This window comes from Elephantulus edwardii, unplaced genomic scaffold (assembly GCF_000299155.1).
Source record: "Elephantulus edwardii isolate Elephantulus edwardi_28Jun2011 unplaced genomic scaffold, EleEdw1.0 scaffold00129, whole genome shotgun sequence".
NCBI classification, from domain to species: Eukaryota; Metazoa; Chordata; class Mammalia; order Macroscelidea; family Macroscelididae; genus Elephantulus; species Elephantulus edwardii.
This window is the reverse complement of record NW_006399879.1, coordinates 6,223,757-6,238,809: the sequence shown is the minus strand read 5'-3', so window position 1 is coordinate 6,238,809 and position 15,053 is coordinate 6,223,757. Positions and strand designations below refer to the sequence as shown.

At 56.0% G+C, this 15,053-nt stretch overlaps 1 protein-coding gene across 1 annotated transcript in view; it reads right to left on the bottom strand.

The window, feature by feature from the left end:
- The window catches only part of HTT (huntingtin), a 154,206-nt gene that overhangs the window by 13,985 nt on the left and 125,168 nt on the right, over window positions 1-15,053 (bottom strand). The window contains exons 52-60 of the mRNA XM_006893659.1: window positions 12,613-12,826; window positions 12,204-12,349; window positions 10,453-10,630; window positions 9,055-9,150; window positions 6,614-6,801; window positions 4,712-4,838; window positions 3,656-3,756; window positions 1,334-1,488; window positions 854-993 (exon numbers count right to left, since the gene is read on the bottom strand). Of these exons, the coding sequence (XP_006893721.1) occupies window positions 854-993; window positions 1,334-1,488; window positions 3,656-3,756; window positions 4,712-4,838; window positions 6,614-6,801; window positions 9,055-9,150; window positions 10,453-10,630; window positions 12,204-12,349; window positions 12,613-12,826 (1,345 nt within the window). The remainder of the gene's footprint in view (window positions 1-853; window positions 994-1,333; window positions 1,489-3,655; window positions 3,757-4,711; window positions 4,839-6,613; window positions 6,802-9,054; window positions 9,151-10,452; window positions 10,631-12,203; window positions 12,350-12,612; window positions 12,827-15,053) is intronic.

Here is a 15,053-nt window from a genome sequence, read left to right as displayed (position 1 = left end):
GGGAGCCCCTGACTCGGGGACGGGGCCAGGCTGACTGAGCTCAGGGAGTCAGGAGCTGCAGGTGCCGCACAGAGCACAGCAGGCTTTGGCTCCGCTGCCCCAAGGGCAGTTGTGATGGACAGTCCCCCGGCTCTGCCTGTGCACTGGCCCCTTAGACACACAGCCCGTCTTCCCCTCTGTGCACACGTCGTCTCCTAAGCACACACCACAAGACCCCCTTCACGTCCCACACGTCCTGCTCTCTGACCCCAGCAGAAGGCCCATCTCTGACTGTCCCTGCCATCCCAGCCCCTACAAAACCCCAAACATGAAAGCCTCCAATCGTGTTCCCACGGGCCTGAGGTTGCGCCTGTTGCCCCCAGGGCCCCTCCTCCAGCCTAGCTTCCGAGAGAGCTAGCTGGACCTATTTCTCATCTCCCTTCATCACCCAGAGTTCCTGAGGCTGGACTCACACCGACCTCAGGGTCTTCTGCTGTGGAGAGCTCACGGCACTTGCTTGGCAAACCCTGTGAGCCCATGTCTTCTGAGGCTCTGCACTTGTACATCTAGCAACTTCTAGAAGCCCGGCAAACAGTCTATGCAACCACATCTTGTCAACACAAAAGTCTGCTTCTCTTAACTCAAGGTCACAGACAGAAAGGATAAGCACACCACTCGAGGTCCAGCTAGAAATCCAGGCACCCGGCCACGTGGGCCTTCCTGGGAGCTCTCTGACCCGGCACTCTGGGCCAGCCACGGCACTCAGCTTCCGGGAACGGCCACCCCTAAGCCCACAAGCCAGTGCCTAGTTCACAAGCAGCCTGCTCTGAACTGGAGCAGGCACACATCCTCCCACTGCCCTGCACACAGGTACCTGTAGTCGCTGGAGCGAGGGAAGGGACAGGGTCCCACGCTTGGTATGAATGATGGGTGGCAATGTTGTCCCTCTTGGAAACCATTGCTTGAACTTCCTGTTCAACAATTCCTCTGATGACACTCAACTTCCTCCCAAACCTACAATTCAGAAGAGTTTAAAGAAGAGTTTGTGTCTTTGAAGTGCTAACAGTGACAACATTAAAACCCCCCAGCCTGGCCCCCAGACAACAGGGGAACTGGAACAGCTCCACACAGCCAGCCACACTCAGGGGTTCCAGACTTCTTGGTCCCCGTTTGCCAGTCTGCAGGCAGCACTCGACAATTCGCCCTGATGCTGTGTCTCCTGCCAGCCTGGAGCAGACTCCAGGCACCACGGAGATGCCAGCACTCTCATCTCGGGGCACCTCTTGAAACAAGGCCAGGGGCCAAGAAGGGGTGCCGGAGAAGCGGCAGCCCCCTCCTTCACAAGTGCAGTGACCTGGTGTCGAGGGCTTTCAGCGGCTTGTTACGCGGCTGCTGCTCCAGGCAGCTGACGGCGGGGTTGCCGGCCACAGGAACTGCCATGGCGCTCAGCACCAAGGAGGTGATGGCCTGCACAGCCAGGACGTGGATCTGGGTCCTCTCCGTGTCTTCCTGGAAGCAGAGGATACACGGGAGTGAGAGACAAAACCCACCAGCCAGCCCCGCGCCATGTCCCAGGCAGTGCAGGTCAGGGTCCTCCCGCAGCGGGCAACCACGGCCTTATCAGGAGAGGCCGGCAGTGCGTGGATGGGGTTGAGAGCCAGCAAGGTCACTAGCCCCGGCCACGGAGGGCCACAAAGGACATGTGAGCTCAGCCATGAGCTGTCTATGCAAGTTCACGCCAGTACAGCACAGCCCTGAGATCCACCTGCTGAGCGAGGGGCTACTGTTCAAAGCAGATTCCAATGGACACAAAGTAACTACAAAGAACAATTCCTCTTCAGAGAAAAGCTAGGAAGAACTCTGGAAGCCTAATCCACAGAGCGAACAGTCTTCCACTTAGTGAAGAACTCCCACCCAGGAGAGAATAAAATAAACGAAAGAGACCTTCTAAGAATCAAATCCCTATGCACATTAAAAAACTTCAACAGGGTATGAAGGAAACCCACAGACTGGGAAAAAATATTTGGCAATGACACAGCTGATAACGGTTTTCTAAAATTTATAGAGTGCTCCAGCACCTCAACAAGACAAACGTCAACAAACAGTCACAAAACGGGCACAGGACATGAACAGGCACTTCACCGAAGAGGACCTTCAGACAGCAAACAGACACATGAAGAAATGTTCAAAATCTCCAGCTCTAAGAGAGATGCAAATCAAAGCAACTATGAGATGACATCTCAGCCCAGCAACAACAGCAAAGTTGAACAGAGCAGCAAACAAGTGCTGGCGAGATTGTGGAGAGACTGCAACCCTTGTTCACTGCTGGTGGGAGTGTAAAGTGGTGCAACCACTGTGGAAGGCAGTCTGATGCTTTCTCAGAAGGTTGGAAACAGATACAGCATTTGAGCCAGTAATTCCACTACTAGGAAGGTACCCTAAACAAACCAGACCCGACACCTAAACAGATACATGCACACACATGTTTATTGTTGCCTTATTCACAACAGCAAAGAGATGGAAGGAAACCAAGTGCCCATCAACAAATGTATGGACAGAAAAACTATGGAATATTGGTACTACGCAGCACTGAAAAACAAGGAACTCAAAATATTATACACCATGGGTGGTCCTGGAGGACACTATGCTGAGCGAAATGTCCCAGTCACAAAAGGACAAATACTGCATAATGCACAAAACAGAACAGATGTGGGGATTTGGGGGAAACTGAGAAAAGGGGATAAATAGTGAACACTGCATTGTAACAGATGAAGGAAAGGACTGTTTAAAAGGAATATATGATCAGGCATTACCTGTATGACAACAGTCCAGAATAAGAGGTGCACAGCAAAGGGAAATGGGGGAGGAGAAGAGGGAGGAAATTAAGCAACAATGAATTTTATATTTTAAAAGTGAACCGGGGGGCTAGGTAGGAAAATGTGCAACAATGAATGAATGAAAATGCAACTTTTCTACAAACTTTCATGAACATCACAATAATATTTAAAAAATAAATAAATAAAAAAGGAAAGTCCTTCCGCCTCGTCAGTTCTGTGCCTTTGTGCAGGACCATTCACTATGTCTGCCTTTTAGACAGACGTGATGTCTGCTTCCCCCTGAACAGACTGTCAGATTTTACCACGTGACCTTCACAGCTGACCACTCCACTCACGGGTACGCATCAATACCCCACAGAGAAAAGTCAACAAGAACCCCTGAGAGGTTACCGAGGCCTCAGGGAGGCAGTCGGGGGACACAACCCTGTCCACGCAGACAGCCCTCACTCGCTCAGACCACGCTTCGTGACCTGATGGACAGACCACAAGCCCCGTCGAGGACACGGTGGGCAGAGCCGCCATTCACGTGACCACGTCTATATGGGGCGGGTCCTGATGAGGCCACAGTGGCATGTGGACTGAGCTCACCTGAAGTCGGCTGACCTCAAGGCCACAGCTGTGACTACACGGTGCAGGCCTGGCTGGCCTGCTTGTCACAGCCCCAGTGCTCACACCTGCGCAGCCATCACAGGGTCTCAGCCCCAGCATTCCCACCTGGTCATCATTCACGGTGTCATGCCCGCGGTCATGTGATGTCAGCCCCACGGCGCTCACACGTGATCACCATCACAGGGTCACGGCCGTGTGTCACGTGGTGTCGGGTCCACCTATATTCTTACCTCAGGTTGGCTCTCCTCCTGCTCCATTGAGAGGGGCTGCGTCACCAGAACACCGAGGAGGGTGGCCCACGTTTCCTCAAACTGGGTCCGACTGGTCCACCCTAGGAACACAGAGACAAGGTGAGCGCAGAGCTGCACAGCATCGGGCCAGGCACCTCCTGGGACAGCACAGAGGTGAGCTCTGTGAGTCCTCACCGTCCTCCACAGGGGACATCACCACTCCACATCTGTGTTCAAGCCACAGACAGGTACGTGCTGCTGACAGGAGGCAAAATCAAATCCCTCATCACCTGGACACAGACAGACTGATGCTGAAGCATACAGACAGAGGGACAAAAGATGACTAAGAGAGGCAGGGAGAAGGGGTGGGCAAGAGGAAAACAATGGGCAGGATTCAAGGCTGGCCCAGTGCTGCTTGTGCCTGACTGACAGCGAGGGGACAGACAGTGAGACGGCTGATGACGGCCAGGGCACAGAAAATGTGCAACGATGCAATAAATGAAATGGAAACATACAGACAACGCTCAGAAAAATACAGCTCAGCACAACTGGACAACTTGAGGGTGAGGCCCGGCTTCCCACTGCTGACGGCCACCGAACCTGTTCCGGCTGCTAACAACCCCGGTTCTCCACTGCGATAAAGGTTTCAGCGCACTCGGCAAAACATCTTCACACACATTTCCATCACCACCACCCAACTTTTAATTAAAACAGTTTTGCTAATTAATTCCCCCTCCCCCCCTTATTTCTTCCTGTGATTTGAGGCAGGTTTCCACATGGTACTGACCCCTCACTCACAGTGCAACCACGGGGAACAGCACACCGCCTTCCTCCCTCTGCCTCCTCCTCTCCCTCTGCCTCCTCCTCTCCGGCCTTGTCCTGCCTTCTGTCCCTTGTCTCTAGGCAAGTGTTGCCCCTCTGGTCTCGCGGGGAGGCTCTTCTGAGGAACGCATTCCTCCCAGGGCCCCCGACAGACCCCTCCTCAACCCGCGAGGAAGATGAGGGCTGGAGAGTGGCTGCACTCGTCCGACCCCCAGACAGGTCAGCCAGGTGTACCTAGTGTGTTGATTCTGTAGATGAACTCCTTGAAGACCTCCTTTTCTTGAAGAAATTCCACGGGGATCTCAGGAAGTGCTGTGCCAAAGTCCCCTCCAGGTTTGGGGGACCACCCGAGCTTCCACACCTGGGAACAGAGAAGTAACTTCATACAGACCAAGTTGGGGCGCTGTGCTGCAAGGAAACAAAGCTTCTCTCCCTTGCCCACCTCTCCCCTGCCCACCTCAGGACGTGCCTACCTCGGGATGTACCCACTTCAGGACACGCCCACCTCTCCCCTGCCCACCTTGGGAGGCACCCACCTCAGGACGCGCCCACCTCGGGATGTGCCCAGCTCAGGCTCAGGGAGAGCCTATCCAACATTTAGAAAGCAAACGCACTGCTTTCTGGGAACACAGCTAAGCCTCTGTGCCTCAGGGCATCTTCCCCACCGAGTGACCCCTCCAATCTGCTGTAGGCCACCTCTCCTTCTGCCCCTAACCCACTACTGCCCCACACCTAGGGTGGCATGGCAGCACAGGTCAGGTTCTCCACCACTGGGGCGGGGAGGTGCAGATGTGTGATCCCACAGGCAAGTTCAGCTTCAGGCTGAGGAAACAGGCCCCCAAACACCCACTGTCTGCTCAGGTGGGGCTGTGGGGCCCCTAGGGCCCCGCAGTGAGCTGACAGCTGAGCTGAGACTCACAGCTTGGTGGTGAGGACAAATGAAAGCTGCAGACGCAGCTCCCACTGTGGACCCTGTGGTCACGTTCAAGGCCAGCCCTTGGCGGTGGCACACGTGGGAGTCACTCAGCTCCCTCCTCCATCTCAATGAAGAGATTTCACCTCCAGTCTCAGCTGCCCCCGTGCCTCAGGCCACGAAGCAGCAGGTGAGTCACCAGGTGCAGTTCTGACCAGGACCGTCAGAGGCTCTGCCAGTGTAGACGAGGCTCGAGGTTCTTTCTGACGGCTGGTTTGCCTCCACTGCACTTCTCCAGACAGGTTCTCAGACAGCTCCTGTAAGTGTCTTGTCTGCACTGCACGTCCCGGCTGAGATCTCCGGAAATACCTCGGCCATCTGTCCACACTGCGCACCCTGGTCAGACACTGTCCCCTCTGGACCCCGATGGGCTTCAGCTCCCCAAATCTAGGCTCTCCTGCTCACAGCAGCATCTCAGCCCACACCCCACGGAGGTTTGCACCAGAGGACAAGAGCTGAGTCCAGTCTTCAGGGGCCTTCCTTGTCCCAAGAGACACTGGATATGGGGTGCCACGTCTGGGACTTCTGCACCCCAGCCTCTTCCTGAGAGGAGGCCCCCCAGGAAGGCCTCCACCCAGAAGGTGCAGCCCCTGGCTGTGGGGGTGCTGTGGCTGAGAGCATGCTTTGCTGCAGGAGACCAGCTGGTCCCATGGACGCTGGCTCCCCCCACACGCGGTCACTGGCATGGGAACTGGCTGACAGTGTCTGCTGTACCCCGACTCGGGGCAGACACGCGTGAACAAGGGGCAACGAGGCCACGTCTGAAGGGAAGTACTCCCCTGGGAGCCCGCAGCTCTGGTCCACGTCACTATCCCGCATGGCCAGCGTCCAGGGGGAGGAGACACTCCCCTAACAATGACAGCTCAGCTCACTTCACACCCCAGATGCCAAGGAAATGAGAGCTGGATGTCAGGGCCAACACTGCACCCCAAGATGCACAGCCACCTCCACACCCCAAGAGGCTGTAGTCACAAATGCACCGCAGGGGACCGGGTTGGCCAACACCATACTGAGGTCCCATGGCATGGCCAAGGCTGCAGAGGGGACGCCCTGGCCAGCCCTGCAGAGGGGACGCCCTGGCCAGCCCTGCACATGAGACCCTGTGGCTAGACATGCCATTTGATCCTATTTCAGTCTGAGACGTGGGAAAGTTCTGGACTCACCAGTGGAGGGACCCGGGTGTAGCTGTTGACAAGGGGCAGGCGGGCCAGGCTGACCACGATGTTCTTCAGCACCGACGTGAGGAAGGCAGGCACGTTGCTGTTCCGTCTGTGGCCGGGGGCCAGCACCGACTGCAGGGCCTCCACCATCTCGGCCACCAGCTCACAGGCTGTGGTGACGTACTGCGGAGCTACAGACAAGCGGCGTGGTGAGGCAGGACCCGTGGGCCTCTGCCACCCTGACGCCAGCCTCTACTCGGCCCTGTCCAAGAGAGCAGCACTAGCAGACGACTCAGGCCGAGACGTGGCCGCCCAGGGTCCTCCTCTGTCCCATCTGCCTCACCAGGCTTCTATCTCTGCCCGGACTGAGACATGGTCATCTGCAATGTCCTCCTCTGTCCCCTGTCTGCCTCACGAGGTCCCTGCCCCCACCCAGGCAGAGATGTGGCTGCCCCACTTGTCCTCCTCACGAGTCCCCGCCCCCACCCAGGCAGTTACAGCTGGCTTGACCTGGTCTCCAGCCCTCCTTGCACCTGAAGCAGTGCCCACCACCCCCAGTCAGCAGGGTGACAACCCCATTGGGACACCTGCCCGCTCTGGTGTCCAGTTCTCCAGGTCATGCCCTTGGTGGCACATACAGAACCATGCGGGAATCCTCATGGCCTGTCCCCTCCAGGGGCTCTCTGAAGGCTCGAGGGGTCCCGACACCTCTCACACCCCAACTTTCATTAACTCGGGACACCAAGTCCCCCTGGCACCCTGATGGAAGCCACTGAGAAGCTCGCCACACCCCTCGCAGGACTCAGAGCACAGCATGACAGTAATGGCCCCCTGCTCGCCCTAACGGCCGGCCGGTCGAACTGGTAAGTGTCCGGGATTAGAGACGAAGATTCCGCACACTCCACACACTCCACACACTCGCTGTCCAGGCTCCTCCTGGCCATATACCCCCAGCACCCGGGCTGAGCAAGGCTGGCCCAGCGGCCATGTGGCACACAGGCGCACCCCCGAGAGGGTCCTGGGAGGGGCATCTACAGACTGTCACTGTTGAACAGAGCGGCTGTGGGGTCCACCACTGACCAGGGTTAGCAGCCAAGCTCTTCATCCGCTGCACCACCACCACCTCTCCTACACGGAGAAAGAACGCTCGCTGGGCTGCAAGACCCACGCCCCTGGCCGTAAGCACACCTGCTGGGACGCCCTGGGGCCACCTCAAGGGGACCGAAAACTAGGTCCCTCCTCAGGGCTAAACAGGACACAGAGAGCGGGCATGGTAACCCACCACCAGGCCACGTCAACCCAGCACCAACGCCGTCTCCTAGCACAGCCAGCACGGCCCAGGGGGCATGGGAGGCTGAAAGGGACAGGACAGAAAGACAAACGGAAACAGGAAAGACAGGGTGGGAGGGAGGAGAGTGCAGCCACTCTGTGGGGCTGGTGACCAGTGTCAGGAAACAACACTGAGGAACCGAGGGCGGAACGGTCGGCAAGGGTGACAGCTCTCCTACCTGAGGGAACACCTGGGGCCAGGGGGCCAGCCGGGAAGGAGCGCTCTGCAGGCTCCTGGGGGTCCCAGAGCCCAAGGTCACCAGGAAGCCTCAGTGTGCACTGCAACACACCTCTGATGGCTTCCTCCTGGCCCTGGGACAGGTCATTGGGGGTCCTGTCCCTCTCGGCCCTGGGACAGGTTGTCGGGAGATCCCAGCCCTCTCGGCCCTGGGACAGGTTGGGGGGTGGGGGGAGCGCGTCCCTGGGGAAGGAGTCATGTCTAGTGGCATGGAGTGAATTGTGTCACCGTGGGGTTGCTCAGCTTCAGAGCCCCCCAAGCCAGTGGCTGGGCAATCACACGACCTGAGCAGAGAAGAAACACAACTCCTATGGAGACAGGGAAGTCCAGTGGAAGCATGAAGCCAACCAGGAGAGCGCATCACACAAGACAGCAGAGCCTGAGAGGACTCTCGGTGCCCACCGGACACCCGCCATGGACAGAAGCTGGGCCAGCATGGCCTCCCTCTGAAGTGCTCCCCAGTCCAGGCCCTGAGGGAGCCCCGGTCTGGCAACTGAGTCATGTCCAGCCACGACTGACACAGCAGCACTAGAGCCCGAGACAGCAGTCCTGGAGTCAGCGGGCCCCCCAGGCTCCTCGCCTGTGCCACCACCACCGCACAGAATACCTCCTCAGAATCGGGGGATGCACCGAGACAGCTGGCTGGCACCAGTGAGGACACCCCACGAGCTCCGAGCGCCTCACATGTCACATTCCCACCTGACACTGCGTGCAACACTCGTTTTCCTGGGACAAGGAGGAGGCCACTCCCGGCCCTCCCAGAGCCTGGCAGCCCGCGGCCCCGGGCGCAGAGGAGGACATGTCTAAGGGTGTGGGCTCCGTGACCTTGAGAAGAAGCTGCGTTCACCCTTCAGGAGGGAGGGAAGTGCCGACATACGTGCGGAGTCTGCATCTGCTCTGTCCTCTCGGAGGGCCGCGGCGGGGTTCATCCTCCTCTCTGGGCTGAGAAGCTGGTCCCCCGGCTGCACAGCAACTGCAGTGAACACAGCAAATGCACCTTTCCCATCTGCCCACACTTCACCCCAACCCCTGACTGAGGGCTCAGGGAGAAGAGACCTTGATTCCCCACCATCACCCACTCCATGTGTCACCCAAACCCCCAGCTGTGGGGTCAGAGGAAAGGGGCCTCGATCCCTACAGTGAGATCCCCAGTCACCCACCCCACATTTCATCCACACCCCCAGCTGTGAGACCAAAGGAAAGGGGCCTCAATCCCCACAATCACCCGCCCCACATGTCACCCACACCCCCAGCTGTGGAGTCAGAGGAAAGGAGCCTTGATCCCCACAATCACCTGCCCCACGCGTCACCCGAACCCCCAGCTGTGGGGCTGGAGGAAAGGGGCCTTGATCCCTACAGTGAGATCCCCACGCATCACCCGAACCCCCAGCTACGGGGTCAGAGGAGCATGGCCTCAATCCTCAGTCAACAGGAGGGTACGAGTGCAGATGACATTAGACGTGGATCTGACATCCGGGTGACTCTTCAGTTTTGAGAATCTGGATGTCTGCCTTCAGGTTTCCAGATCCTTCCTCCCTCTATTATTTGTCATTTCTAATTCTGAGGGTTTTTAGTGAACATTTCATGGTTCACTACAACTAAAAGCAATACCCCCAACAAGTTTGGTTTTTAAGAAGGAATTCCTGGATGTTGGTTTTCAAGAAGCCCACAAATGCACAGATGAAAACAATTTAAACAATGGCACTTCAAAATGCCACTCTATAATGCTTAATAGGAAAACACAAAGCATCAAATAAACCCCCCAACATGTAAAGTATCAAGTCCAATCTTTTAAAAAATCTGGCTAATGACTCTCAGTGAGACCAATGTCCCCCTGAAGAGAACTCTGCTTATTTATAAGCTACTAGGGCTACAATGAGGTATAGAAACAGCCACTTAAACGACAACAGAAGGGAGCCATCTTTTACTGTAATCTGACGGTCACTTACAACTGAAAATATGAAATGGTCACCAGGACTAAAGATCAAAGGAGTATAGCATTAAGAAGTGCTTTTCAAGAGAGATGAAGTCTCAAAATGCTAACAAAAACCACGAAAACAAACCAGCCCCTCCCCCTCACAACACAAAGCCAAGTTCAACGGCAGCGCAGGCCCCTGCAGAAGGAGTGAAGCGCTGGCCTCTTCCTGAGCAAGTCTGTTTTCACCTGCCTCCTCCCTAGCTTGTGACGTGAGCCAGGGACTCGGACAGGTCAGTGAACTACACGTGCACGGTGCTGGCCCTGCAGACGAGGAGTGCCCACCGGGCATCTACTCACTGGCCTCGAGGGCGAAGCGCACGCAGTGGATGAGGGAGCAGGCGTGGGTCACGAACTCCAGGGAGGACAGGACGAGCCAGAGGCCTGGCAGCTGCAGTGCCACGCAGCAGCAGTCCAGGGCAGCCTGCAGGTCCAGGCTCAGTGGCATCTGCCGGTGGATCAAATGCCACGACAGGGCCTAGAGGGAGGCACGTCACAGTCCCATCAGCACGGTGCCCCGTCCCTGGCACGCCACAGTGGCAGCAGGGAGATCACGCACGGTGGCGGGGGGACACAAGGAGCTGCAGTTTTCAGCAGTTCAGCCCTCCCAGGAATACAGCTCTGGCCTCCACCCACTGTCCCCACAACCACCAGCACCCCAGTCCACGGTACAAGTCCTGAGTGCTCAGCCATGCCTTCCAATATCCCAGCATCCTCTCCTGGCCACAGCCTCGGCCCCCTGACATCTCCCTGCTGTCCCAACATCCTCTACTGTCCCATCATCCCCTCCTGACCCCTCAGCCCCCAGGGTCCCAGCCTCCTCTCCGCTGTGGTCCAGGGGCTGCCCAGTCCAGATGAGTGTATCCCCAGTGTTTCTTGACAAGCTGAGTGAACACCCTGTGCGGTGTGGAGAGGCACGGGAGCCGGCTGCACTGTGCTGGCTGGGCGCTTGTTCTAGCCAGTGGGGACACCGGTCACTGCAGAGTTCTTCCCTAAATGCAGGGCCCCATGCTGTGGCCTCATTTCTCTGCTCTCTTCCACTGTGTGCTCCTTGTCCCTGCCTGGAATGTCCAGGTTTACGAAGACGGTTGAGTTTCTCACAACAGTGGGGACAGACACAATGAACAAGTGAACAGTGAGGACAGACACGGAGAAAGGGCACACAGTGGGGACAGACACGAAGAACGGGCACACAGTGGGGACAGACAGAAGAATGGGCACACAGTGAGGACAGACACGGAGAACGGGCACACAGTGGGGACAGACACGGAGAACGGGCACACAGTGGGGACAGACAGAACGGGCACACAGTGAGGACAGACATGGAGAAAGGGCACACAGTGGGGACACAGGGAGAGCGGGCACACAGTGGGGACAGACACAGAGAACGGGCACACAGTGGGAACACAGGGAGAGCAGGCACACAGTGGGGACAGACACGGAGAAAGGGCACACAGTGGGGACAGACACACGGGCAAGAGGTGCACCCAGTGGGCTGACACGTGGAGTGGGTGCACAGTGGGGACAGTCCCCTGCGTAAGCTCAGTGAGAACAGACCTGGTTTGGACGGACACACAGAACTGGTGGCAAGGCAGAGTGGACAGACACACTGGGAAGATGGATGCCCGGCAACACTGGACAGGACACTCAGAGAATAGCACAGGTGCAGAATGGGCGGACAGACAAGAGGAAGACGTGTGGTGTGAAAGGTGAGCACAGCCGGGAGTGCACTGGCCTCCTCTCCAGCCCTCCGAGGCTCAGCAGAGGAGCTGGGACTGCTCTCCCAGAGGTACCCCGGGCCCTGTCCGTGTGGCCGAGAGGCCCTGGCCAGCACAGGCCGAGAGTGCCCAGGAGAGGCAGGAGCTACTTGCCCCTCCCTCGTCAGCAGGACGTCAGGGGGGTGAGGCCAGGCTGGAGTGCTCACAGCTCATGGTCCATGAAGGCCTCGCCTCTCTCCCTGTCGGTTCCCTCTCCCACTGCTCTGTCTCTGTGTGTGTGTGTAAGTAGGCACACATACGTGCGCGCTCTCTCTCTCTCGTCCTGGTGCTCACCTCCAGAGTCATCACCACAAACTTGACAACGTCCTCCTCCTTCTCTGGGGGGAGATGCAGATGGCTGGGAACTCGGGAGAGGACCACCAGGTACTGCGCCAGGGCCCGAGCCAGTGTGGTCAGTGACTGGTACACCGTGGCGTCCCCTGAAACGGAGGCGCTCTGTGAGGACACCAGTGCAGCCTGGCCCCTTAGCGGCGACTGTGCCATCAGTGAGCAGGTGTCCCCGGCCGAGGCAGTGTCCCAGCCGCTGAGCCCCTGCCCGTGGTTCCGGGCGCAAGCATTCCCCCAGTGCACCCAGTGTCCACGCGTGTCTGGAGAGCAAAGCGGGAACTGCGTGGAGGGCCGTGGGGAGCCCAGCCCCCGGCAATGCCCCTCAGTGGGGTCTGTAAACACTGGCTTTCCTTACCAAACAGGTCGCTGAGCTTGCTCCAGTAGGCTGAGGACTCGGGGGGGAAGGAGGGCTGGTACGGCTGGTGGGTGGCGGGGAGCTGCTGGACGACGCTGCTCATCCGGTGCAGAGTCACCAAGCGGGCCGTCTCAAAGAGGGGGCTCCCCTGGCCCCCGGAGAGCTCCCTCACACCCAGGCTTAAGCAGGGAGCCAGCAGGCTTATGTTGAACTCCTGGGGGCAGAATGGAGAGCGTTAGCATGAACCACTACACACTGAACCCCGAGGGACAGAGCGGTGAGGGTCCATGTCACCGCTCGCAATCAGGCAGGGCACAGGGAGGACGACACCACGTTCCTGAGGTAGCACAGGCTACAACACACACAGCTCGAAGGCAGTAACAGCTCGTACAAAGGAATAACTGCATCGGACGTTATGGCCAGTGAGGAGGGGTGGTGAGGAGGGGACGGGCCCTGTTGGCGTGGGTGATCACAGTAAGGAGGGGTGGTGAGCAGGGGATGGACCCCATGGTGTGGGTGATCTGTTACAGTGAGGAGGGGAAGGGCCCCGCTGGTGTGATCTGGTACAGTAAGGAGGGGTGGTGAGGAGGGGAAGGACCCCCCTGGTGTGTGCTGCCACCTCACTGTAACCACAGCCTCCGACACAGCAGTGACCATGAGGACACAGGGGCGGGCGGGCGGCGCACGTCGTATGAGGTCACGAGGAGTCACAGCACAGTCAGTGTCCCTAACCAAGCCAGCAGCAAGCCTAGTTCTGGTCCCTTCTGGACACTTTAAGGCATTACCTTATTTTTTTTAGCATCATGGGAGCTTTATTATTTTTTTAAAGTAATCCCCCCCCCACCCCACGTTGTGTACAATCGAGTCAGATCCAACTGTTCCCGGAGGAGATTGTCCCTCCTTTTCCAGGGGAGCATTTGGTGGATTTGAACCAATTGCCTTTGGGACTGTAGCGCAGCTTCGTGCAGGCCACCAGAGCTCCCTTAAATTTCTAAACTCAATACAAATGTCAAGATTACTACACAGAACCACCCACAGAACTTTTTTCAGCCTTTTAAAAAAATTGTTTGCAAACATTTCCTACATAATCCAACACACAATGGAAAATTAATACATCTTTCAAGCAAACAATGGCAAAACGTGTGTGTGTGTGTGTGTGTGTGTGTGTGTACATGAAACGAAGTTTAACTAACAGAAAGCATAACCAGTTGACAGCATAAGTCTACAGGAGAGAAATCTAGTAAGAAGCATCAGGATGTCTAAGCGGCGTCAGTCACTTCCATAACTGATTAACGAAGTCGGCCTCCTTCTCAAGCACTTGGCGTATTTTCCCACCACCATCGAATCTGAAGCCCTGCTCCTCTAGGCCTTCACCATTACTACCTCCCTGTGTTAGAAAAACACAAAAACAAACAAAAAACCCCCTGAGGCATTTTTACAAACAGTGAATGGATTTCCCCCATAAACACTTTCAAACCTTCAAGTGACCAGCACGAGATGCTGAGATATTTTGCTTACGTCCAAGAAGAAACTAAATTTATATCCAGTAGAGGATATAAAATAAAATAAAATTTTAGTGATTGGTTTGGGGTAGGTTGAAGGAATTTCACCATTTGAAAAATATCTTTAAAGAGGGGAGAGGAAAAACAAAAGATCACCAAAAATAAGTTTAGTACATTTATTTTAAAAATCCTAAAACGTTTCTTAGAAACGAGCGTCCCATCACTGCTCCGAGCAGACTGCTGAGGACTTGTGGATGATGTGGTTCTCCACCCTCTTCCTCCAAACGTCACGGTGACCACAAAGCAAGGTGATCTCAGCAAATACATGGAGCTGTTTCCCCATTTTTGTTTTAAAAAAAAAAATACCAGCAAGGAACAAAAATAAAATTCACGCACTTTGCTGCTATTTCAAAACTTCAATATTACTTTTTACACGCACTTTCCCCTACCCTGTTTGTAAAGAACTAAAACATTACACTTGCTAACCGGCAAAGACTTCACTACCTCTCAAATGCAGAACACCTAGGAAGAAGAGGAATGCGGGCTTTTTAAACAGGAGTGGATTTTAAAAAAGTAGGACTCCTTTAATTCTTCACTTTGCTGTTGTTAGGTGCCTTTGAGTTGAGTACGACACCTTCTTCTGGTATTCTTTAACTTTCAGCCAGGGCCCATCTGACATCAGCAATAATATGCTTGGTGCCACGGCCTCTTCTAAATCCTGCTTGAATTTCTGGCAGTTCCCGGCCTACATACTGTTCCAGCCATTTTTAAATGATCGTCAGCAGCATTTTCCGACTCTAGCTCCTCGCACATTTCACTGTAATATTTTGCTTTGTCATTCTGAGCTGCCTTTTGGAATCTTCTGTTCAGCTCTTTAGTATCTTGAATTCTTCCTTGTGCTTTGGCTTCTCTACGCTCCAGTGCAATCTTCAGAGTTTC